Below are 26,090 nucleotides of genomic sequence, written 5' to 3'. Positions count from 1 at the left end.
CGTTTCGATTTTTAGGCATAGGAACACTGGATGATATAGTGAGTCTATCAAACACATTGGTTATTCTGAGTCTATAGATATCACCCATACAGGTTTCTGCAGATTATCTCTCCCCAGCTATGCATGTGAAATAAGGATTAACGGATCTCAGCAGTGAGATGTGTAACTAAGCATGACAGAAGCAGAGAGGCGGAAATGCAACAGAATAAAATAAATAAAAATGATATCTTTTCTCAGCAGAACAAAATGTAGGTCATTTACCTCTGTAGGTGTTGGAGAGAGCAACTGAGGTGACTGCAAACAGCAACACAAAATAGGAAATTAGTGAGAGGATTCCATGCATGCTGACACTAATGGAGAGATAACAGTTGTCAAGGACCATTTTAGTTGGATATCATACCCCCACATCTCCACCTTTACTAAGCAGTGTTAGGAGACAGAGTGAAAAGTGATAAGAAAGTGATAAGGTACCAGCCAATCAGCTCCCAACTACCATCTCACAGGCTGTGTTTGAAAAATGACAGTTAGGAGCTGATTGGCTGGTACCTTATCACTTTCACTCTGTCTCTTAACACTGCTTAGTAAATAGACCCCTTAGTCTTATATGTGAATATTTATAATATATTCATGTTAAAAGTGAAAGTTCAGGCACTTCACCAAATAGAAGTGACCTTTTATTTCCTATTTACGCAGCTATCATAGCATGGGGGACAATTAGGATAACTGGTGCACCGTTATTGTGCAAAAAGTTGCTGTAACCAATGACAACCAGTCAGATTCTAGTTGTCATTTATTCTACTGTAGTTTACAAAATGAAAGGAGACAACTGAGTAAGAGGCATGCTGAGACTTGTAGTGCCACAACAGGCAGCAAGCCGCAGGGTGCCCAATACTGAGCTAGATGTTCCCAGCATTCCGTATACACCACTTTTTCTACCTGGCTTGCCTATTTATTGCTGCTGATTTAATACAAGGCTGAGCTTGGAACACACTTGTATTGATTACAGGCAGATCCTATTACTGAGCATTAAACTGTAGCTAGTGCTATAAGCCAGCGCTGGTTTCATCTCATATTTCTATCACTTTAGCCCAAGCGATAACTACTATTACACCATGCAAATCTGCAAACACGTTTACCTTACTAAGTTTCTTTTTCCTATAAACATCCTCTTTATCTATAAGCAAAATAATTATTTGTATTCTGCAGCTACATATTAATTTGTTTTTTTTCTGTGGGGACATTTTTATTTATAACGGGGGCAATAAGAATTTATTTATGACGGTGGCAAAATGTATTATTTCATGATGGAAGTTTGATAAATAGAGCGCACTTGTGCACATGGGTGCGAGGGCATGCTGGCCACAAGTGTGCACTATAAATGACTATAAATGGCTCATTCAGCAGTGGTATACAATGTCTCTTAGTAAAATAAATACTAATGCAGAAAAACATGTTAATAAAATAAAATGCTGTACGCATAAGATAATGGCAGGAGGGTCCTGGCGGTCAGAATACTGACGTTGGCATCCCGACAGGGTTAAAATACCGACAACAGCTGGTAAGTACCCTAACCCTACCCTTCCCTCCCATCACCCTATACCTACCTCCGTCCCTAGTGCCTAAACCTAACTCTCCCCCCCAGTGCCTAACCCTCCCCCTAGTGCCTAACACTAACCCCTAACCCTAACTCTCCCCCTAGACCCACTACTTACCGTCGGGATATCGTCATTTCAACTACCTCCCTGAAATGCCTGCATATTTTACATCAGCATTTAATTTTTAGTTTATATCACAAAATTACTTGAGGAAATGAAGGATGTGAAGCTGTGAAAAATAATATGTACAAAAAAATAATGATTATATTGTAGCCTCATGTAGCCGGTGGTAGGAAGACTTCTAATCAGCAACGTTGTGTGTTTTATACAGTATAAATATTTTTGTGATCGCAGTGACTACGCAGACGCATCACAGAGTGATTGACAGGAAGTGCCGTTTGTGGGAGGTGACGGGGAGTGGTCGGGGAAATGCGTTTGAACGCTGTTGCAGGGGTGTGCATAAATTATCCACTGCAATGCCATACGCAGCCGGAGGCCTCATAGCGTGCAATGAAGTTAGCAATTTCTGAGTAATGTCCGGGCTTGTGCAAGTGTGCGTGAGGCTGCGATGGTACTTGATTGTACTGATAGTTTCACAGTCTTGCTAAACATTCCGGACGTGTGTAAGGTAATTTGGGCGTCCTTGTGTAGCGCTGCGGCGGCATAGCCATCGCAATGGATTAGAGTACTATCGCAGTTGAGCTGTGTGCGTAATCGATATTGCATTCGCAGTTGTGTTCTTTAGTGAATCAGGCCCACAGTCTATTATTAAAGACCATCTGTGTTTGCAGTACCTCCCCGTAACTATGCCTGTCATCTGCTGAGTAACTGATGTATGGAGAGTAGGAGATCATATCGGGACGGTCAATATTATAGATGGCTTTATCTTTGGGAAGAGCCGCCAAATCCTTGTAGTCAATAATTTCATCACCAAGTTTTGCCTGAGGAGGAGAGGAAAGAAAGAGACAGAAGACAGGTAAAAGTGGAGGAAGCAGCAGATTTAAAAACAGAATAAAGTGATAATTTAAAGAAGATACAGCATAGGGTAGAGACTCCGTACACCCACGGGGGAACTGCCACTACATTTAACATTTAAAGGCACCTGAAAGCTTCCTTATCTGAAAAAGTTGCTTCTAACGCTCACAAATATATACAGTATGCTACCTGTAAGGACGTGAAGAGAACTGGAGATATCTCAAGAATATACAAAGACGAGAACAGAAAGTACTCTAACAAAAAAGAGTCACAATAATTAAAATATACGCGATCAAAGATAAATTCAGCACTATCCATAACAATATATAAAACACATATAAAGGCAATAAACCGCATTTCACAAGTATATGTATAAAATAATTGATAAACTCAGAACCACACTTTTTTTTTGTAGTCACTAATATTATAATCAAAGTATTGGTTAAAGTGTTGGATGTATATAAGGACTGGTATTGCCCTAAGGTAGTTAATAAATGGGGGGGTGGAGAAATATATGGAAAATATAAAGTAAAAGTGTTTGATTTTGAGATAATGGTGTAAGGGCGAAACGCGCGTCATATCTTCTCCCCTTGGAGTACCTTTGTGCGCATAAAGGACCTCCCTCCAGCATCAGAAACCCCGTTCCTCCCTAGTCACCACGGGAATCATTCTCAGGTACTGACATAATCTTACATGCTGTACTTGCATATGATATTTGCTCTTGGGTGCACCTCTATCTGAGCCTATTTAACTGGTGGCTTTTAATTTGTCTATTTTGGTGGAATCTCATTATAATTATATATATTCCAACTATCTCCTGTGCGATAATCCCAATCCCCTTTTCCCTATCCCTTGATTTATTGTTAAGGTTAAGTATATACAAGGTGCAATTTTTCTATGCATATCAAATATGCCATCTTAAATTTCAGCTATAGAAATTAAAAATTACTAGAGATTGAGCAATAGAGGTTATGTACAGAAACTCTAAAGGAGCATACACTCTAGACGATATGCTCCCTGAGCAATATCGTCTAGTGTGTCCCTGGCAGGGTGTGCTCAATGTCGTTCATGACATTGAGCACACCCGCTGAACGATATCATTAACGATATCGTTCAGCGCCGGACTCTCTCCCCCATTCCCCAACATGCAGCACCCTGACAATATCATCAGGTTGGCCTGCATGTTTACCCGATGAACGATAAAGACGAAGGAGCTGCGGGAACACGCATCGTCGTTATCGTTCATCGTTTTGGTGTAAAAAATGGACTATAAAGTGAACAACTGAACGATAATGATATCGTTCAGTCGTCCACTTTAATCGCCCAGTGTGTACGCACCATATGAGGGCTTGTGTCACCACTACACTAACCCATATCCTCCAACATTGAAAAATGAATACAAATTAGGCCATGCCTATAATTCACCCAGACCAGCTAGGGCGCACCATCCCTGATTACTGGAAATCTGGGCTGACCCGTGATCCAACAATGATTCTGTGGAATGCTGCCTGCCCTGACCTTCCGCTTGTACATAGACATTTGCTGAGTTGCCAGTGGCCAGACTTTTGTTTAGACATGTAATTTGTCATAGGATTTATATGATCTTTTGTACGGTTTGGAGTCTCCAAATTTCCCTCTGCTAGTGTCCTTCTCTGAATCTACTACAGTGTGCCTAAGCCCTGGGGCAATGGAGTACCAGTGAGCATGTAAAAATGTAAGGGAAATGGGGCTGCTATAAGTAGTCTTGCCGCTTGCCAAAATATCACTTTAATCCGGGAAACATGAATTACGCAGGTTTTGTGGCTGGCTAAATTCAATTTCACCTGCTTTTAATCAGCCAAAGAACCTGTGTAAATCATGGGTGTCGCAGAGTAAAGGATTTTATGGCAAGCCTAGCTAGGAGTGAAACCTGGATCAAAATACTTATTCTAGGAATTCGGTGTGTGGCAACACAAATATGTCCTAATCAATGATTGGTTGCTATAGGCTATAGTAAAGCTGTGTAGTCTGCACTATGGCCCTCATTCAGAGCCACTCGCTAGCGGCAGTACGCTCGTTCCGAGCGATGTTCGCACATCTGCGCATGCGTATGGATCGTTATACGCATGCGCGAACCAGTCAGTGCGGACGAAATTCATGTGCTCGCAATATAGCGAATGCCTGCTATTTTGAGTGACAGAATGAGGCGTATGTGGGTGGTAACAGGGGAAGGTGCTTGAAAATGGGGAGTGGAGATCCGAACGCAGGCGTGCTTAAAGGTCAAAACGGGCGTTTTATGGGTGTGCATAATTAATACAGCAGCGTCATTGACCACGTCACTGGGTTATTTTATAGCCAGAACTGCTCGCAAGATTGTGGTAGCAAAAACCAACCACAAGAATAGCGAGCAGTTCATACGCTGGTCGATGTACTCGATTAATCTAATAAATAGCGGACATGACGTATGGTGCGAGCGGCCAGGGGGCGTTTTTAACAAATAAACGAGCGTATGTTTTGCTCGCTCGTTCAGACTTAGAGGTGTGAACAGACTGCAATTTGCGAACGGATCATTTGAATAGCCACCCCTTGTTTTTGAACGAACGACCGCAAATAGCGAACGGCTCTGAATCAGACCCTATGTCAATAAGACTGATATTCTTAGTTATATCTCACAAGCCATTGATAGTTTCCCTAATCAGTTAATTATTATTTTGGCTCACATCTACAGAGGTATTCTAATTCCATTTTCACGGTGATATGCAACTAAATGCTGACTTTATTTTGTTTCAAGCATATTTTTATAGCATATAACAATGAAAATAAAATTGTTCAAACTCTGTAACATATAAAATATTGTGCAAATTAAACCCTAAAAATAATGATAGAGTGACATTAAAACCATCTACAATTGTCTGTGCAAAAACACACATGCAATTGTATAATTGTTGTTTTGTGCATATATAAGTTTGCTCCATAGTCTCAAGTTTGATAATGTTTGTTGGTAAAGTGCATGATACACAACCCAGCTAATGTTATCTGCAAACCTAATGGCTTGCCATGTGCTGCAAACAATATGTAGCTGTATTATCATTAATTAGTAAATAATGTTGTGTAAGCGCCCGAATGGAGGCTATTTGGGTGAATGGAGCTAGAGATAGATGCCACCAAGTGAGAACAGGCTGCTGTGTAATGTTCTTGTAGAGACACAATAAGGCTGCACACACAGCAGTTACATTACAATAAAACACAGAGGGAAATAATGACTTTACATTTTGGGGCCATTGATTTCAAGACACTATTCTATATTTAGCATAGAACATTTTCATGATAGTTTCCTTTTAAAGAGACAATGGGCTCAAAATATTCCTGGTTTTATTGTGCCTAGGACACGGCAACGTACTGTCAGGAACGGCTCTAGGCACGGGCAAGCCGGGCCGTCCGGAGCGCCACTGTATCTGACGGGCGCAAGAAACACCCACCCTCCCTCCCAGCGCTATTGAGAATATGTAAGCTCAGGGGGAGGGAGCGGAGGAGGGAAGGGGCAGCAACACAGGACACGCTGGGCGCAGCAAAGCCTAGCGCCGGCCCTGCGTACTGTATATACACAGCAATATACTATGCTTACACTTAGGGGCTATATTTACTAAAGTGCGGGTTTATAGAAGTGGAGATGTTGCCCATAGAAACCAATCAGATTCTAGCTATTATCTTCCATAAGGTGCTAGATAAATATTAAGAAGAATCTGACTGGTTGCTATGGGCAACATCTCCACTTCTAAAAACCCGCACTTTAGTAAATATACCCCATATCGTCTGTGCAGACTATGTGCAAACTTAGGGAGTTGTGTCTTCACTGTGTCATCGTATTTTTGCACCTGGACCACGCCCTCACTAATGTTCATACCTGTCTACTCTCCCGGAAATTGCAGGAATCTCCCGCACCCCCAGAAGAGCAGGCAGCCCTCCAGCATCTTGCCACTATGGGGAGGATAATCCCACAAATCGCGGGTAAACAGTGAAGAGGCAGAGCCAATACGACGTGTTTCTAACAAAATTACGTCATATTGGCCCGGGCCCCTCTCAACTAACCCGCGACCCATGGTATTTCCCATGAGGGGGCAGGGCTTAGTGACAGGTAGCGCCGGGCTCCGTCCCCACCTCAAGTCAGCTGCGTCTCTCCTCTGGGCTGCTCCCGGAGGAAAGACTGAAAATATAGGCAAGTATGCCTGTGCAATTAGGTCACACATCCGTTTTAAGTAGGCCCTAGCTTGAAACAAATAGTCTGCGAGGAAGAGAAGGCAAGCAATGGAACTTTTATTACAGGCTTCATAAATACATTCCATGACCAATCAGGAACTCACATAAATGACTCTGCTGGGCGATCCAGATGTACTGGAAGCCGGCACTGATATGATACTCTCTGATGACGTCCTTGTTTCCTATGACAAAAACAAATGAATTGAGCAGGAGAGTATGGAGCACACCAGTAATTTATTAGGAAAAAGAGATTAATGTCTAACACGGGCACTCAATATAAAAGATCAGGAGGCTTTTGAGTACAAGAAACTATGGCCCTCATTCAGAGCCGTTCGCTATTTGCGGTCGTTCGTTTAAAAACAAGGGGTGGCTATTCAAATGATCCGTACGCACATTGCAGTCTGTTCACACCTCTAAGTCTGAACGAACGAGCAAAACATACGCTCGTTTATTTGTTAAAAACGCCCCCTGGCCGCTCGCACCATACGTCATGTCCGCTTTTTATTAGATTAATCGAGTACATCGACCAGCGTATGAACTGCTCGCTATTCTTGTGGTTGGTGTTTGCTACCACAAATTTGCGAGCAGTTCTGGCTATAAAATAACCCAGTGACGTGGACAATGACGCTGCTGTTTTAAATATACACACCCATAAAACGCCCGTTTTGACCTTTAAGCACGCCTGCGTTCGGATCTCCACTCCCCATTTTCAAGCACCTTCCCCTGTTACCACCCACATACGCCTCATTCTGTCACTCAAAATAGCAGGCACTCGCAATATAGCGTACAAACGATTTTCGGCCGCACTGACTGGTTCGCGCATGCGTACTAAAAACCGTACGCATGCGCAGATGTGCAAACATCGCTCGGAACGAGCGTACTGCCGCTAACGAGCGGCTCTGAATGAGGGCCAATAAGTGGCAATATGGTGTAAATGATTTATATATTTAAATTAAATCTATATTTATATTTATCTACATACTCTCTTTTTCTGTTATTTATATTCCCCTAAATCATAATAACATCATTTGAATTTTAGGTTAAAACCCCCCCCCTAGATGTGTTGTGCTGCCATGTAACTCACTGAAGGTATTGTGGCGCACTGCGATGCCAACATAAAGTGGCAGGACAGTATGACGTGTCTAGATGAACTGTGTGTTATGTTACCAAGAGGCTGATAAAACACAACTGACACACGGTTGTGTAGACCCACTTCCGGTTTAGGATTGCCCATGTAGTTTTCGCCACAAGGTAACCGTTTTGCCGTAGTGGTTGCTTGCCAAGTTCTATTGCAGTGAGCCGGCACTAGATGGAGGAAGTGAATCCAGACTACTGTTCTTTGAAACTAATTTAATGCATTTCAGCTGAAATATCCAACTCACAAGTAGATAGGTCAGAAAAAAAAGTTTACTATATATTTATTTTTCAAAAAGTCATGCCATACATTTGAGGGTACAGTAAGTGGGTTTTGGCAAAGATTAAGGGAGAGATGTATCAAGCCTTCTAAGTCTCCCAATCATGGAGAGTTTACCTTGTTCCTCTGGCAGAAAGGCCGGCTACCAGGTAACATCTGGATGCTCTGAGGCCCCAGACTGTTGAGCTGTAGGTGCCTGGGATTCAGCTGTGAGTGGTGAGCCCAATGCTGGTACCTACAGCCCCTTTGTTCAGCACTTTGGACCTCATTCAGAGGGGGTCGTTAGTTGCAAGCGGTCGCTCTGAATCAGGGCAACCACTTGCATCCTGAACGACCGCCTCCTTGTCGATTGCTAAGCTGTGGGTTAACACCCACAGCTCTAGCAACCGACATGGGTGATGGTTGCGATGGTCAAGACCATCACGACCATCGGGGCTTACGACCAGACCCTAAGGTTGGGTCTGGGCACTCGTAAGCCCCAGGGAGCTCCTGCTCTGATCGAAGCTCCCCACTGACATCAGCAATGATGTCAGTGGGGTCGCCCCAAACGGCAAGCGTTCCGGCGGGAAAGCCTCTGTTTGGGCAGGCACGCCCCCTGCCCGCCTCCCAAACGGGGCGAGCTGTCACTCACCATCGACAGCTCGCCCCGTCTGCTGCGAGACCCCTAGCAACGGAGCGTCCGTTGCTAGCCGGGTTTCGCGCATGTGCACGACGGAGCTGGCTCCGTCGTGCGCATGCCCAGTGGGGCAACATCGAGTCGGTTGTGAACGTTCAGCGCTTGCGACCGACTCTGAATGACCCCCTTTATCTCTCTGCCACACAGGCTTCTTTTCCTACCACCTAATGTTATAGCAGAAGCTGGGGCAGTATACACGGCACTCTATATTTATTTTCTTCTTGCTGTTTTATAATTTTTCTCTTTTGATTTTAAAGCTGCGTACACACACAACGATGTTAGTAACCAACGACTTTAGTGAACAATTTTCGTTCAGATTTTCCCTTGAAAAAGTGAACGAAAATCGTTGACTAAAAATCGTTGGTTACTAAAATAATGAACGATTTTCAAAAACGATGAACGATTTTTTAATCATGCATACAGTGAATGGAAATCGTTCACCGTTTATCGTTCATTCTGCACAACATGAACGATTTTCTGAACGAAAATCGTTTGTTGGACAGTCAGAATGGACGATGAACTACAAACTACAAACGTGAAGATGCATGAACGATTATCGTTCATCGTTCATCTTAAAAAGATGAACGATTTTACAAACGATTTAACGATAACGACGTCGTTATAGTTAAATCGTTATGTGTGTACGCACCTATAAGCTGCATACACACACAACAATTTAGTAAATGAACGATTTTAGTAAACGATTTTTGTTCATTTTTTCAAGAGAAAAATGAACAAAAATCGTTTACTAAAATCGTTGATTTTCTACATGTAATTAACGATTTTTTTGAACTACAAACGATTTTTGCATATTCCCTTACTGAAAATCGTTGAGTTGGTCAGTCTGACTGAACTACAAACTACAAACGTGAAAGCGCATGAACGATAGTCGTTCATCATATTAACTCAGAAAGTGAACAATCGTTATCAATAATCGTTCAAAAATCGTTGTGTGTGCTGTGCATGCACCTTAAGTGTTACAATGGTTTAGGCCTTGGGGTAAGCTTCAGCAGATCACAGGGTAAAAGAAGACACCAGCAATGCAGAGAAGAAGGGTCCAGTGGTGTAACTAGGGTAGGTCGGCCGGGGCTTGTGCCCTGGGCATGATAGGACCGGCGGCGCTGCCGGCCATGGTCCAGGTCTGCCGGTAAAGTCAGTGTAGTGTGGACCTCAGTGAGTGCGGTCCGCACTACACAGTAACACACACATTGCCGGCGCCTCTTGGTAGTACATTCGTACTACCCGGCGGCCGTGTGTGTGTTTCAGCAGCCAGTGAGAGTCAGACAGACTCTCATTGGCTGCTGCGCTTACTGCCGGAGCCGGGCTGGAGGTCACTCATGAGCTCCGCCTTCCGGCTCCTGCAGTGATGGGAGAGACGTCTTTCCCATAGTACCGAGCGGGAGGACGGAGGAGTGGACAGCGGCAGGCGCGGGGATTCAGGTAAGTGTTTTGTGTATGTATATCTGTCTGTGTGTGTGTGTTATGTAAGGGGCACTACTGGCCGGGGGCACTGTATAGGGGGCTCCGTATCACTACTGGGAGTACTGCATAGAGGGGTTCACTACTGGGGGCACTGCCTAGGGGAGATCACTATTGGGGGCACTGTATAAGGGGCACTACTGGGGGCCTGCATATTGGAAGTACTGTATAAGGGGCACTACTGGGGGGCCTGAATAAGAGGGACCACTACTGCGGGCATTGCATACTGGGGTACTGTATAAGGGGCACTACTGGGGGCCTGCATAAGGGGGACATCTACTTGGGGCACTACATAGGGTGGACTGCATAGGGGGGCACAGTATAAGGGTGCACTGCTGTCCATTTTTCATCTTGCCCTGGGCTACAAATACCCTAGTTACGCCACTGGAAGGGTCCAAAGAGCCTTATTACCTATTGTCCTGAAGAGTTTACAGATAAAGAGACCCTTCTCTGGGAAAGGAGGACCGCACCGTTGTGAATATTTATTACGTGTTATGCACAAGAGAGAACAGATAACGCGTCACTGGCTTTCTAAAAAAAAACTAAAAAAAGCTGATTAGTTGCTATGGGCAACTTCTGTACTGAAAGGTTTGATACATCTCCCCCTTGGTAAATCATAATTGAGAAAAAGGGCTGATATAACATCCCGTTGGCAGGTGAACAACTTTGCTGAAAACAAGCAGGGCCGGATTATAGGCGGGGCGGCAAGGGCGGTCGCCTCTGGACCCCCATACCTAGGGGGACCCTCACACAGGAGGGCAGAACAGTATATTGCTGTCTGTGCTCCAGTTCTCCTCGGCAGCTCAGCTGTTCGCTATACAGTGGCCGCCACGGAGCTCACCTCCCTACTGTCTCGCAAGATGGTGGTGGCAGATCCTTCGATAATCAACTATCTGAGTAACCCTATGGCTGCGTGAACTGAAATGCTGGCGCCATATTTTCTGCATATGTGATTGCAGATGTAGGCAGATACACCCCCCGAAAACTGTCACGACGCGCCTGTGTTTTTGCCGCCTCTCCCAGTATCCGCCTGCAAATGGTTCCTGAATGTCAATCACTTTGCAAAGAAATCCTCACTAGGAGCGGCATCGCTAATGTACTAATGTACCTCGGGGCATGCGCAGGGCAACCGCGCCGCATGTGCAGTCAGCTGATAATCTCCCCACTACGTAAATACGCATTGCGTCCACATCTGAAATAAAGCTCTAGCACACAAAATTCGTGAAAAAAGTGCGGGAATCGCTTCCAGTGGCGGAGCGTCTAAGTTGCGCCAGGCATCTTGCCCCATATGGCACAAAAAGAATGGGTGTATGAGCAGACAACTGTAGAGGCAAGTTTCACATTATGAATCAAAATTTACTATTTCAGGGATGAAGGCAAGAAAGAAAGAAAGAAAGAAAGAATGATGGATTTATCATACTAATAAATAGGAAAACAGCTGCTTATTATAAACGTTTTTTTTCTAAATTGGTGTCTGTACAGACCCACCCCTCAGGCACCATCAGGGCTCTTCCTGGCACCCCTTAGTTGGTGGGTGCCACAACAGAACCTGCTGCTTGTATTGCGGAGTATCAAAAATAAACCACTCTGCTAGGTGATCTACTTGATGAAAAAAGTACAAAAGTTCATGTAATATAGGGCCTGATTCAGAGCAGCTCCCAAAAAGCGAGCGCTCACTCTGAATCAGGGCGGCCGCTTTGTTTAAAAAAAAAACCGGCCTCCTGGCCGCTCGCTAAGCTGTGGGTGACCACACACAGCTTTTGCGAGCGGCCAGGTGATGGTCGCGATGGTCACGACCATCGGGCTTGTGACGAGACCCTTGTGGTAGGGTCTCGTTTGCCGCAAGCCCCAGTGAGCTTCCGACTCTAATAGAGCCGGGAGCTCACTACTGACATCACTGGTGATGTCAGTAGGGCCGCCCACAAACGCCTCCGTTTGTCCGGCCACCCCCCCAACCCCGCCTACAAAACAGGGCGAGCTGTCGATCAACATCGACAGCCGACCCATTTGTGGCGAGCCCCAGAGTGAGTGAATTTCTCACTCGCTCTGGGACTTGCGCACGCACATTGCGCACACTGCGCGGGCACAATGCCCCACCATCGACCAGCTTGCGAGCGCATAGCGCTTGCGAGCGGGTCTGAATCAGGCCCATAGTTAGTAAAAGTTACAAGAGGGAATGTGCAAGTCATCTGGTGTAATGGAGAGAAGAGGCCATGGATAATGGTACTGTATCTCTTTTTACTGCATTGTGTTTATATCTCTGCTAATGGGTGCATTAGAGTAAATGAACCATATATATTTACCTTGTTTCTTTCTTCCGTTTTGGCGGCTTGCCTGCATATCGGATGCCATATTGAGTTCCCTATGGAAAAAAATATATGATTAAAAATTCTGCTTTAATAACCATGAATGCTACAGCTACCAGCACGCACATATTCTATAGTTTCCTTTTTTCTTCATAATAAAAAAAAAACTTAAACATTTTCTAATGAGAACCACTTCATAATTATGTATAATTTCAGATATGAAAGTTTTCTGTGTTAAAAAAGGTCATCACCTACCAATAAAAGGTACGTACAACCAGTAACCTCAGCTTAATGTAGCAATCACCTACCATAAACGTTAGAATCTTCAGAGTTACACTGAAGCCCTACCGTTACCGTTAAGAAGATTAGCGCTGTTCCGAAGCTCAATCAGATATACAGAGTCATACACACAGACGATCGTGTCCGTGGTGAAATGTTATGTAATTGGCAATGCTGAAATCCTGCGCAGTATTTTCTATGTGTTGTAGAGCCAGTATATGTCAAGACACTGTAATTCAGGAACACTACTGATCCCTTTATTATAATAAATAAAACTAGTGTCTTTGAACTTGCAGAAATCAATAGCCTGGGCTGAGGACCTAATCTGCCGGGTAGAAGGGGATGCAGCAGCTTTTCCAGCCTGACAGGTAAGGGGACACAAGAGCTAGCAATCTGGGGCTACAAAATGAAATTCTGTTCAGTGGGGTCTCTCTTTACAGGAAGTGCAGAGCAGCACTGCGGCGTGGTGTGCACTAGGTAAGCGTTAGGAGATGCCGTTAGTATTCACGGTCAGCAGGAAACATTTACAAACAATATAACGGAATTTAGTGATGTGTTATGTCATGCACACTGACTCAGATAAATCGGCAGAATGATCACCTTGTAGGTACATCTCCTCGCCTTCGGCAAACATTTGGCTACACCGGACGCATCGTGCACAGGTTGGGTGATAATGCTTTTCTCCAGCCTGCAGGAAACCATTGAGATTTATCAACATGAATTTAGTACTATTTCGAATGACAGCGATTCTCTTTTCTTTTTGTTGGCACATTACAGGTCCCTTGTAAATATAGGTGAAGCTTAAATAGACGGTTCAATTTTGGAACTTGGCAGAACCATGTTGCCGCTGCATGGGGGCAAATTTAAAATGTGTGGACAGATTTAGAGTTGGGGACGTGGGCACATCCGATTTCTCAACTCTATCAGTGTTAAAATAAATTGTGCAAATATGGTGTATTAGATGCAGAACAGGCAGTATTTCCCTGGGTGTAAAGAAAACTTGCACCTGCACCCCTTGCAGAACAACATGGCTTCCCGGGTGCCAATTGGCACCATCTAGCTTGATTTCTCTCCTCTTAATGAGGTGTAAAACAGTTTAAAAGATCACAAAATAATCCTCAGATAATTCCTATCACTGACAAATCCATAAAATAGAGCTTCCAGCATTTATCAGAAATGAAGTACTGAGAAGTCTGATGGGGGGGTTACATATACTTTATTTTCAAAATACATTTAGGGTAAAGCGCTTTAGCTGAAGATTTTGTGCAGAATATGGAGCTGACCCTGTGACGCAGGAAAAGTTGAGACACGGGGTAAATTTATTAAAGTGAGAGTTTTCAGAAGTGAGTTTTAGAAGAGATGTTGCCCATAGCAACCAATCAGATTCTACTTAACATTTAACTAGCACCGAAGATAATAGCTAGAATCTGATTGGTTGCTATGGGTAACATCTCTTCTAAAACTCACTTCTGAAAACTCTCACTTTAGTAAATTTACCCCTGTGAATCAGTCTAGTCTAGGGGTATCCAGGTATTTTCAGTCACCTAGATTACGTCTCACAAGATGGATGTCTTAATAAACAAAATCAACTATATGATTCATTTAATGAGTTAATGGCGCAGAGGCAAGGAAAATAAGAACGACCTGTGTTCTCTGTTTTTCATGACTGAAATCACCTAAGATATCACGAATGAGCAATTAATGACTCATCCCACTGCATTCTCTTGAGGGTTTGTCTGAAATACAGGCGGGGTGCAGTGCGCAAGTGAAGGCGATTATAGCACTATAACATCATTCAAAATCCCTTGTACAGGAGATCATATAGGGACACTGGGTGACAACACAAGTGATTAAGCCTCTGATTAGGTCTTCTAGTGTTGTCTTCTACATATCACAGCTCTGCAGCCAGCTGGGTAACATGCTCTCAGTCCTGGGTGAGCAGGGTTCATGGTACGGCACAAGGCCCTATGTAGCGATAGCAGACAACTTCCGTAACTTTAAGGGTTTCAGGGCCATATTCAATTTGGAGCGAATAGTCCGTTGCCGGACTTTTTGCCGCCATCAGAGGTTTTGCCGGCGAAAACTTATCGCGGCGTCCCCGCGTATCTACGTCAATTCCTAATTGGCGAAAATGGGACCTGGCGAAAACCAAACAGGTGAAAAGTCGTGTAGTTTTTGGGGAAATCAGCCTGACACCCCACAAAAGATGCTCTGACATGGGGGTTCACTATGGGTACCCCCGATTAGCCCTGCTGAAGGTATTTGAGGTCTTTGAATGGTCTCAATAGGAGCTATTTTAGCGTCTTTGCGACAGGGGTGAAGAATTGCATTTAGCAATTTTTATTTTTGTAAAATAAATAGTTCCATCAAATTTGGGGTACATGAAAATGGGTGCAAGCATATTTGTAAGTTGCTAAAGTCCAGCATTAAAAAGCGCCAAAAATGCACCTTCAGCAAACACCTGCAATCAAAAATACACCTCCCCCGTACTTGCAGACCCCCCAAAGGCTATTTTGCTAGTTTTTGAATTTATACCCCCACTTTGATTTTTCCGCCCATTTTTTCGAAGTGCTTTTTTGGGGTGTCCTTTGTGGTTTGTTTTACATTTTTTGACGCAGTTAGCGTCAAAGGGGGGTATCTGAAGGGTGCAGGGTTATTTCCGTACCTCTGCGCCCCAAAACCCCAATTCTGCACTTTTTTCCGCCGGGTATTCATGTGCAAAACTTTTTTGTCTATTACATTGCATTGAGTTTTCGCACAGGCAAAAAGACACTGAAATTGAATATGGGGATAAATAAAATCGGTGAAAATGACATCATCGGCAAAAACGTTTTGCCAAAAATGGCTTTTCGCTTCTAATTGAATACGGCCCATAGAGTTTAAAGTCATTCAATTTTTTGGTGCCTAAAAATGATAATAGAGCATAAACATTTTTTAGAGGTTTTCCATTGCACTATGGTGGAAATACAGCATTTACACTAACCAGATTCAATATTGTTTTACAGAGAAAAATAATTATGGCAGTTCTAAGTGATATCAGCTGGCTGTGTGCTGGGCTCTCTTGTAATACACAAGTCGGAACATACAGGACTGTGGCTGTGAAAGTCATAACATATTGTATTTCAGAGCAAATGTACTTGATAAAACTTGAAACTGTTTTAGACTAGCAAGTGTGACACAAAAAGTATCTGCAAGTGCTATATTTCCAACATAAATTGCTTACAGACAGAATTGTTCTTTGTCTGTGTCTTCTAACTTTTTTTCTGCACCTCCTTGTGGTTAATGATTGCAACAACGATCTATGGGTACTTGTCCGTAAAGGACAAGTATTCTACTAGGACAAGTAGTCTATTCTACATACAGTATGGGCTGATTTCAGCTCAGAGTACAGATATGTCCTAATACAACTATCCCGTGTGTGCCATATGGCGTGAGACACCAGGCAAGATTCAAGTACAGCGTACTTTTTCATCAATGTTGATACTTTTGCCTTCAATGTGCTACCTTTTCTTACATTTTACGTCTAAGGGGGCCCATACATCTGCGTCTGATTGCCACAATTCTACGTTCTGCCAACACCGGGAAATAGGAGATATTCAACATGTTGAACAATCTTGATTTCCTGACCCTGACCAGAAAATGGTCGGAATTGGCAAGTCAGGGATTTTTAACATTTTGAATTTCCCTGATCCGCCGATGGATCGCCGATCATCGTTAGCTGCCGTTCTGCGGATAGGCAGACCAGGGAGTCGTGGCCGTATAGGTATGGCCTGCATTAGTTTGCATCTAGGGTATTTAGGATTAGCCTTTTTATGCAGCAAAGGAATCGGTATAAAGTCTCAATTTAAGTATAATGATGCGTGGCGCGGGTCACCCGTATTGGACCTGTCTTTTGCCTGTGTAACTTAGAGTGTACTTTTTCCTTCATTAAGCTCCTTCTTCCTCAATTTTGTGTGCTAGTCACATATAGGGCGTGATTCAGTAGTGCACGTATGTGCAATGCTGACCGCAGGTTCCCGCTTATCTGGAATTTGCGCGTGCACAGGACCCAACCTGTGTAGTTGCACACAGACCCTGCTATGCCTCTGTCTGATTGACAGGCAGAGGCATTTAAGGGCCAGTGTGGGGGCAGGGGTGGCTGACGTTCCCAGAAACGGGGACGGGTCCGCCCCGTATTCCAGGAGTGTCAAGTACGGGGACTGCGTCGACCGATGCAGTGTCCTGGGCTCGCAAGCCGGACAGTCTGAGTAAGCTGAGGCTTACTAAGCTGGCTGGCGGGCTGGTGCTGTCCACCATCGCCACCATCAATGGTCGTGATGGTGATCCTAGCCTGCGAACTCCGAAGCAGTGCTGGGATCGTAAATGCAGCAGGGGGTGTCATACAGGGGGTGTCATACAGGGGGTGTCGTACACCTACTGCTGCATTTGCATAATAGCAAGGAGAAAATGGCAAAGCTGCCTGTGTGCATACATCATATCTATAGCCTGCGTGCATACATCATATATCTATAGCCTGTGTGCATACATCATATATCTATAGCCTGTGTGCATACATCATATATCTATAGCCTGCGTGCATACATCATATGTATAGCCTGCGTCCATACATCATATATCTATAGCCTGCGTGCATACATCATATATCTATAGCCTGCGTGCATACATATCTATACCCTGCGTGCATACATCATATCTATAGCCTGCGTGCATACATCATATCTATAGCCTGCGTGCATACATCATATATCTATAGCCTGCGTGCATACATCATATCTATACCCTGCGTGCATACATCATATCTATAGCCTGCGTGCATACATCATATATCTATAGCCTGCGTGCATACATCATATATCTATAGCCTGCGTGCATACATCATATATCTATAGCCTGCGTGCATACATCATATCTATACCCTGCGTGCAGCTTTGCGAGCCTTGCTGAATCAGTCCCATAGTGTACTAGGTACCTATGATTAGTGTTTCAGTGCGGCTCAGTAGCAAAATCTGTGGCATACTAAACAGGGTTATTTGGCATGGCTAAAGAGCAAAGTCTGTGGCATGCTAAACGGGGCTAATTGGCACGATTTGAGGATACAGTAGTAGGTGTATTTGGGTACATCTGTAAGTGCGTTACACAGAAGGGGAGCAATGATGTCTGTACGTAGTCTTTGACAGCAGAAACACAAACCATTTACACAAAATCCTATTATCAGTTGGGTACACTATTAACAGTGTGTAACATTCCCTTATAACCTTTAGTACATTGCATTTACCTCTAGCACTCTGCCTGTGATGAACTTCTCGCAGTGATCGCATTTTATGCCAAACTTAGCGTGATAATCCATTTCACAATAAGGAATCCCATCCCTGCAGGAGACATTGTGCATTAGTAGCTAACACCATGGCATACTGCAATCTACAATCTGTACCCGGGCTCTTACATTTCTCATGAGATTTATTTTCTTAATATCATTATCTCTTATTTATATGGCGCCACAAATTGTGTCCACAGGGCCGTACAAAGGATGTAACCAAGAAATAATTTGGAGACTGCAAACACATCCCTAGCAGCAAGGAAGAACATATAAATGATCTAAAATGTAGCAAAATAATATAAAGAAGATTTCTGAGCAGGAGTATGCAAATCAGCTTCCATATAGGTCTATGTTACTTTATTTATATTTTCATAAAGTTCAACTAGTCAGATATTATTATTAGTGGCAGTGACATGTAACGTGACGTGACCGGCCTTTGCGTATACTCAGGATTTATTCTGGCAGATACAGACGTGTCCTCATGTTCTATTGCTGCAGTCACGCCAAACAGCCCCTCTCAGCGATGCCAGATTCCTGTGTGACTCTGCTAGCGTTGAGCGTCTTTTCTCCCGACAACTCGTCTTAGACGCAATGTGATATTACTAGGACGCACCAGGAGACTGCACTGATTAATTTTATATGCGACACTTGTATATCTGTGTGCGACTGAGTCTGTGTATGTATACAAAGTACCTAAGATGTAGCGGCCGTGGCTTTTCTCCATGACAAGTTCCAGTGTGCTTCGTATACAGGGCCTGATTCAGACCAGCTCGCTAAGCCGCGGACGCACGCTTTGGGTGATAGTTGCCTGTTTGCGCATGCGTATGTGTCATTCACTGCGATCGGGAATTGTGCGTTCGTAGTACACATACTGGATGCTACTTTGAATGACAGATAGCGCCGTTTGTGGGTGGTAACAGGGGAAGGTGCTTGTGAACGGGGGAGAGATGATGCGAACGCAGGCGTGTCCGGGCGCAAAAAACGGAGTTTAATGGGTGTGCATAATTAGTAAAGGTGCGTCATTGAACACGTCACTTGGTTGTATTTCAGCCTGCCGTGATCGCAGTGCTTGTGGTAGTGTATAGTAAACCACAAGCGCTGCGTTTGCATCCGATGGTACCCGATGTACCGATGGTTACATTCACTTACTGGAGATGACGTGCGCAAGTGGGCGTCTGGTGGGCGTCTGCATACACAAAGTGATCGCACGCCAATGCGTGCTTATGCCTTGCCGTGCGATCGCCTTGCTGGGTGTGTGCGGGATTTGAGTACGCATCTAGCGAGCGGGTCTGAAAGAGCTCCACAGACTTAGTTGCGCCCAGATGTACAAGTGTCACATATCGATGAATCAGTGCAGTCTCAAGGTGCGTCCTAGTCACATCACATTGCGTCCTAGTCACATCACACTGCGTCTTAGTCACATCACACTGCGTCTTAGTCACATCACACTGCGTCTTAGTAACATTACACTGCGTCTAAGTCACATTGCACTGCGTCCTAGTCACATCACACTGCGTCTTAGTCACATTACACTGCGTCTTAGTCACATCACACTGCGTCCTAGTCACATCACACTGCGTCTTAGTCACATCACACTGCGTCCTAGTCACATCACACTGCGTCTTAGTAACATTACACTGCGTCCTAGTCACATCACACTGCATCCTAGTCAAATTACACTGCGTCCTAGTCACATCACACTGCGTCTTAGTCACATCACACTGCGTCTTAGTCACATCACACTGCGTCTTAGTCACATTAGACTGCGTCTTAGTCACATCACACTGCGTCCTAGTCACATCACACTGCGTCCTAGTCACATCACACTGCGTCCTAGTCACATGACACTGCGTCCTAGTCACATTACACTGCGTCTTAGTCACATCACACTGCGTCCTAGTCACATCACACTGCGTCCTAGTCACATTACACTGCGTCCTAGTCATATCACACTGCGTCCTAGTCACATCACACTGCGTCCTAGTCACATTACACTGCGTCTTAGTCACATCACACTGCGTCCTAGTCACATCACACTGCGTCCTAGTCACACCACACATTACACTGCGTTTTAGTCACATCACACTGCGTCCTAGTCACATCACACTGCGTCCTAGTCACATCACACTGCGTCCGAGTCAGATTACACTGCGTCCTTGTCACATCACACTGCGTCCTAGTCACATCACACTGCGTCCTAGTCACATCACACTGCGTTTTAGTCACATCACACTGCGTCCTAGTCACATGACACTGCGTCCTAGTCACATCACACCGCGTCTTAGTCACATCACACCGCGTCTTAGTCACATCACACTGCGTCTTAGTAACATTACACTGCGTCTAAGTCACATTGCACTGCATCTTAGTCACATTACACTGCGTCCTAGTCACATTACACTGCATTTTAGTCACATCACACTGCGTCTTAGTCACATCGCACTGCGTCTTAGTCACATTAAGATGCATTTTCAGCTGAAAGAGAGACTTGGCGTCTCATGCTGCAGGGTGTATTGAGGCTAGGCGTGTGAGGATTCATCTGTATACATGTCAGTGAGAATGTATACATATATTGTGGTGTACATACAAGCAACATTCAGAAAATGGAGGGCAAATTCAAAATGCATTGGAAATAATTATACCCTAAGGGGTATATTTACTAAAAATCGATTAACATCGATGTTGTGTTTCTGGGGCTAAATCACACATTTACTAATACTTAAAAAAAAATAATCAAAAATTGTCTGTTAGTAAATGTGTGATTTAGCCCTAGGAACACAACATCGATGTTGATCTATTTTTAGGGCCTGATTCAGACCTGTTCACTAGGATGCGTTTGCTCGTAGCGAGCCGATGTTTGCAATCTGCGCATGCTTATAAGTCACAGTGTGCGTTCACGAACCAGTCCTTGCGATCGCCCCTTGAGATGCCTCACTAGAATGAGTGACAGGACGAGCGGTTTGTGGCTGGTGACAGGGGTTGGACGATGGAAATGGGGGTGTGGTGGTGCGAACGCAGGCGTGTCTGTGCGTATTAACGCCGTTTCAGAGGTATACATAATTAAGACGCAGCGTCATAGTACACGTCACATGGCTGAATTACACACTGAAGCACTCACAGAGCTTGCGGTATGGTATGTCACCCACAAGTGCTGCGTATGGGCCCGATGGTACTCGATGTTACCGATTGTTACATACACTTCCTAGAGATGACGTGTATCACTAAGGGAAAGTGGGCATCTTAAGACAGGCTGGTGGGCATCTATATACACACCTCGATCGCACGCCAAGACATAGTGAGCGTGCTAATGCCTTGCCATCGCGGGATTTGCATACAGCAAACGCATCTAGCGAGCGGGTCTGAATCAGACACTTAAATCGATCAAAATCGATTAAAATCAACCTTTAGTAGATAAAACCCTAAGGGGGTCATTCAGACCCACTCGCGAATGGCTGTACGCTCGCAAGTGGGTCGATGGTCCCCACTGCGCATGCGCACGACGGAGGGAGATCCGTCGTGCGCATGCGCAAGACCCGGCGAGCGAAGGACTTTCCATCGTTCCGGGTCTCGCACCAAAGGGGGCGTGCTGTCGATGTTGATTGACAGCACGCCCCCTTTGGTGGGCGTTCCGGGGGTGTGCCTGCCAGACGGAGGCGTTCCCATGGGAACGCCTACCGTCTGAAGCCGGCCCCACTGACATCACTAGTGTTGTTTATTGTTGGTAATAATAATGAGATTAACATTTCAAAAGCAGATCATACGTTTACATTCATTGCAGAGTTAGTAAATTATACATTCACACAGAAAAGTGTATTTTAAAAACTATACTGAAATGTTTGACACTGGAAGTGACATATGCATACTCAGTCCTCTAAAAATATCTGCATATGTGCACAATTCTAAATGCACTGCACATGTCATGGGCTTACAAATCACCCACCACCGTCCTCTCCCTGTAACAGAGCCAGACACTAGAGATGCTCAAACTATTCAGAGCACTTCCAAATTCCTCTGAACTGTCCCAGCCCAACAAATTCAAATGTATGGTGAAACCAGTCTAGAAAATACTGCAATTTGTTTTAGGCTCGGCCACCATAGCGTGTACTTTATAAAAGCTAAGATGTAGATTAGAGTTTGATGTACGTGGCTGTAAGACTTTAAAATAAACTACAAAAAGTTGCATTTACTTACTGCTTGGTGAGCTCAATGGGTTACATTTTAAAGTTGCTGTTTTTTTTTTTTTTTAAATTATAATAAAAAAAAACATTGTATTTGATTTCAACTTTGAGTTTGCCGTCAACTTTGAGTTTGCCGTTTGCAGGTATAAATGAATGTACGGTACAAAGTAGCTATCTCTGCTCAAATAAGCTGGAACGTGGTTGAACCCGTTTCCCTTGCTCTAATTTTTTTATATGAAATTTTTCAAACGGGTTAAAACCCCCGCACCGGTTTGCATGGTACAGTCTGAGATCTGCCCACTTACTTGCTAATATACTCGGCCTTCAAATGGACCCCGCAGATCTTGCAATTGAAACAGTCCAAGTGCCAGTGTTTTTCCAGTGCCACCAACGACTGCCCGTTTTTAATTTCCAAGCCACAGCCACCGCAGTCTGCACAAGATGACAATCACGAGACAGATTGTAGAACAGTGCATAATATCCCAAGAGCCGTTACCTTGGTTATGAATCCAGTTATAATGTCTCACGATTTATGTAACAATTGATGGATTGATCTATACACATTTACCTTCCTCCCAGATCTCAGGGCTTACGGCATTTTAAAGTCTCTGGGGTAGATGTACTAAGCTAAAGAGAGCTAATGTGGAGAGAAATAAAAGTACCAACCAATCAGTCCCTAACTGTCATTTTTTATTCAAACACAGCCTGTAAAGTGACAGTTAGGAGCCGATTGGTTAATACTTTATCTCTTTCCAAGGTTTAGTACATCTGCTGTGTTAAAATTGCCTCCTAGTCATTCAATAGTATACTTGGGCAACAATGGATCTCCAACTACTGTAGAACTACAATTCCCAGCAATCCTGCCATATGCTGAAACTTGTGATCCCACAACAGCTTGAAAGCCACAGGCTGCTTATCAGTATTGTCTATAATAATAATAATCATATGTATGTCGACCTAAATGCGTGTCTACATATTGATTGCCCAGTATTGAGCATGCAGGTGGGAGCTGCTAGATGATGACATTCAGAATGTTGACAGGTTCTAAATATCGACAGTCAGAAGGTTGAGATGGTTATTAGGTCGACAATCAATATGAAGACATGTATTTAGGTCGACATAATTAAAATGTTGACACGTTCAGAGTGTTTACATTTATCACCAAAATGGCGACATATATTAATTTTTTTGCAAATTTTTTTCACAACCCTAAACCTAACCCTTAAAAAAAAAAAAAAAGGTCGACATTTTGGTGTCGTCATTTTAGCTATGTCGACCTAAATGCGTGTCTACATATTGATTGTCAACCTAACGACCATGTCAACATTCAGAACCCATCGACATGTTGGTGTCGACCTTCTGAATGTCGGCATGTCGACCGGATACCGCGTCCCCAGACATTTTGAATCCTAAAGTGAGAGTTATTGAACTGATATAGCCAATGATTCTGTCATATTATAATAATCGATAAATAAGTCACCTTGTGTACATCTCACTCTGGGGGAGATCTATCAAGGCCTGGAGAGAGATAAAGTAAAGAAGTTGCACAGAGCAACCAATCAGCTTCTAACTGTCATTTCAAAGACTGTGTTAGACAAATGACAGTTAGAAGCTGATTGGTTGTTTCTGACAACTTCTCCACTTTGTTACTCCCCAAGGTTTGATACATCTCCCCCTCTGTATGACAACATGCCGTCAGCCTCACTGCTGCTGCTACTTCTTGCGTGTGAGATGTAATTACTTATCTTGTGAAGCATCAACTGTGCTCTGCACGCAGCAAACGTGTTTGCTGTATCCACTTACTGTACCGCCATTAATCTAAATACATGCGGAATAGTAATGCAAAGAGATGTCATGAATAAAACATTTATTGTAGTGATTTATGATTTACAATGTAAGGCTCGGTCTAATATCAATGTTAAAGCAAAACCATCACTCTGTATTCTGGGCTCTGTAGTCGTCGTTTATGCAGGATCAGAGGTTTTTTACCATTTACAAGGGAATTTGATTCTGATCAGGACAAAATTTCCTTTGAAATTGTGTGAAATTAACTCTTTTATGCTTTTTTCCTCCTGTACTTTGTTTTGTCAGTTTTCATGTTGTATATTTACTGCGTCATTATAAGTGCAGATTTTAGCTGGGAATGTAACCAGGAACAACAGGCAGAGACCGGGAAAATTTGCAAGTAGAAACACTGACTATATATACTGTATATATCCCAAGGTCTCGCTGTGTTCTTGTATCCACTCACGTAGAAAGACTTACAATAATTTAGGCCAGGGCTACTCAACCGGTCATATCAGGGGTGTTCACAGATATCAGAAGAAAAGGTGGCGCTATAATCTATGCAGATCACAGAACACACTATGGGGCACTGACAGAGTCTTTGGTTCTCCTGCGTAGATGCCGGCACAACATTTTTTTTTTTAAGAATGCACCAGAAATTTGGCACCAGCACCCACCTGGTGAGACCCTGCGGGAAACCGCTGACTCAAGGGCCTGTGTGCACCACACACCCATGACTCTTAAAATAATGATTTGGAATACATAGAAGGACTAAGACAAAAATAAAATATAAGGGTCATATTTACTAAAGTGTTGGTTTTTCGGAAGTGGAGATGTTGCCCATAGCAACAAATCAGATTCTACTTAACATTTATCTATCACCTTCTAGAAGATAATAGCTAGAATCTAATTGGTTGCCATGGGCAACACCTCCTCTTCTAAAAAAACGCAGCACTTTAGTAAATATACCCATTACCTCAAACATTTAAATCAGTGCTCGACAAATCCCGGGGGCCAGGTCACCATGGCTACCAGATTTTGCTACCTGGCTACCAGATTTTGCAGTGAGGTAGAAAGCAGATCCTTATCAGCTCCGTCGGAGGCTCGTGCCTACAGTATTGCGGTGTCCATATCATGCACAGGAGTGCATGTGCTGAGTGTCGCCTGCAGTGACTGCTGTGCCTGTGTCCATCCCGGGCAGCACTCACGACTCCTCTCCATCCTGGCCCGCTCTGACCCCTGCTGTCTGTCCCAGTCCACGCTGATCCTCCTGTACGTCACGGCTGTCTACTGTCTCCTATCTCCGGCTGCATTGAGCTCCCCGGTAGTAGGGTCTATGCGTGGCCAGGGATTGTGAAGCGGCTTCAGAGGGATAGTGTGACCACAAGGGGAGGGGGCTTTTGTTGTACTTTCTGGCACCATTATTTTATATGAAGTGTTGTCCGTTATTACTGGAGGGTGGGAGGTGGAGCAGGGGAGCTGTGCAGAGCAGTGAGGGGGCCTCCATTTTACTGTATCCATTCAACTGTGACCATTTTGTGGACTAGTATAGTGTGTATAACACACAGAGCTGTGCTCCTCACTCACTCCTGTCATTTTTTGGGGGGGACGTCGGTCTGACTCCTACACTTTCATCCTGGCTCCTAGATTTTAGAAAAATTTGTCAAACCCTGATTTAAATACATAAATGGCTGCTTAGAAAGCATTAATACACATTTGCAGGTACATGGGATAAACTGTTTAATATCAGAACTCTGATTTAAGCTATATGACCTCGTCCATAATGAGTAGCCTTCCATTTTCCTGTCCACAGCCATCACCATTAGCGCTGGGACTTAGCATCGACACCC

General features: G+C 44.0%; 1 protein-coding gene across 12 annotated transcripts in view; it reads right to left on the bottom strand.

Annotated features, from left to right (window-relative positions):
* ABLIM2 (actin binding LIM protein family member 2) overlaps nucleotides 1-26,090 on the bottom strand; it is a 238,804-nt gene that overhangs the window by 49,701 nt on the left and 163,013 nt on the right. For 9 of the 12 annotated variants that reach the window (XM_088461731.1, XM_088461737.1, XM_088461729.1 and 6 more), the window contains exons 5-11: nucleotides 22,761-22,887; nucleotides 18,236-18,329; nucleotides 13,561-13,648; nucleotides 12,679-12,737; nucleotides 6,911-6,988; nucleotides 2,390-2,536; nucleotides 262-294 (exon numbers count right to left, since the gene is read on the bottom strand). In XM_088461731.1, the coding sequence (XP_088317857.1) occupies nucleotides 262-294; nucleotides 2,390-2,536; nucleotides 6,911-6,988; nucleotides 12,679-12,737; nucleotides 13,561-13,648; nucleotides 18,236-18,329; nucleotides 22,761-22,887 (626 nt within the window). The remainder of the gene's footprint in view (nucleotides 1-261; nucleotides 295-2,389; nucleotides 2,537-6,910; nucleotides 6,989-12,678; nucleotides 12,738-13,560; nucleotides 13,649-18,235; nucleotides 18,330-22,760; nucleotides 22,888-26,090) is intronic. The other 3 variants (XM_088461732.1, XM_088461736.1, XM_088461739.1) reach the window with 1 other exon arrangement.

The sequence above is a fragment of the Taudactylus pleione genome, unplaced genomic scaffold (genome assembly GCF_031769625.1).
Source record: "Taudactylus pleione unplaced genomic scaffold, aTauple2 ptg001091l, whole genome shotgun sequence".
Taxonomy (NCBI): Eukaryota; Metazoa; Chordata; class Amphibia; order Anura; family Myobatrachidae; genus Taudactylus; species Taudactylus pleione.
Note: the sequence above shows the minus strand (reverse complement) of the source record. Positions and strands in the feature narration are given on the sequence as shown.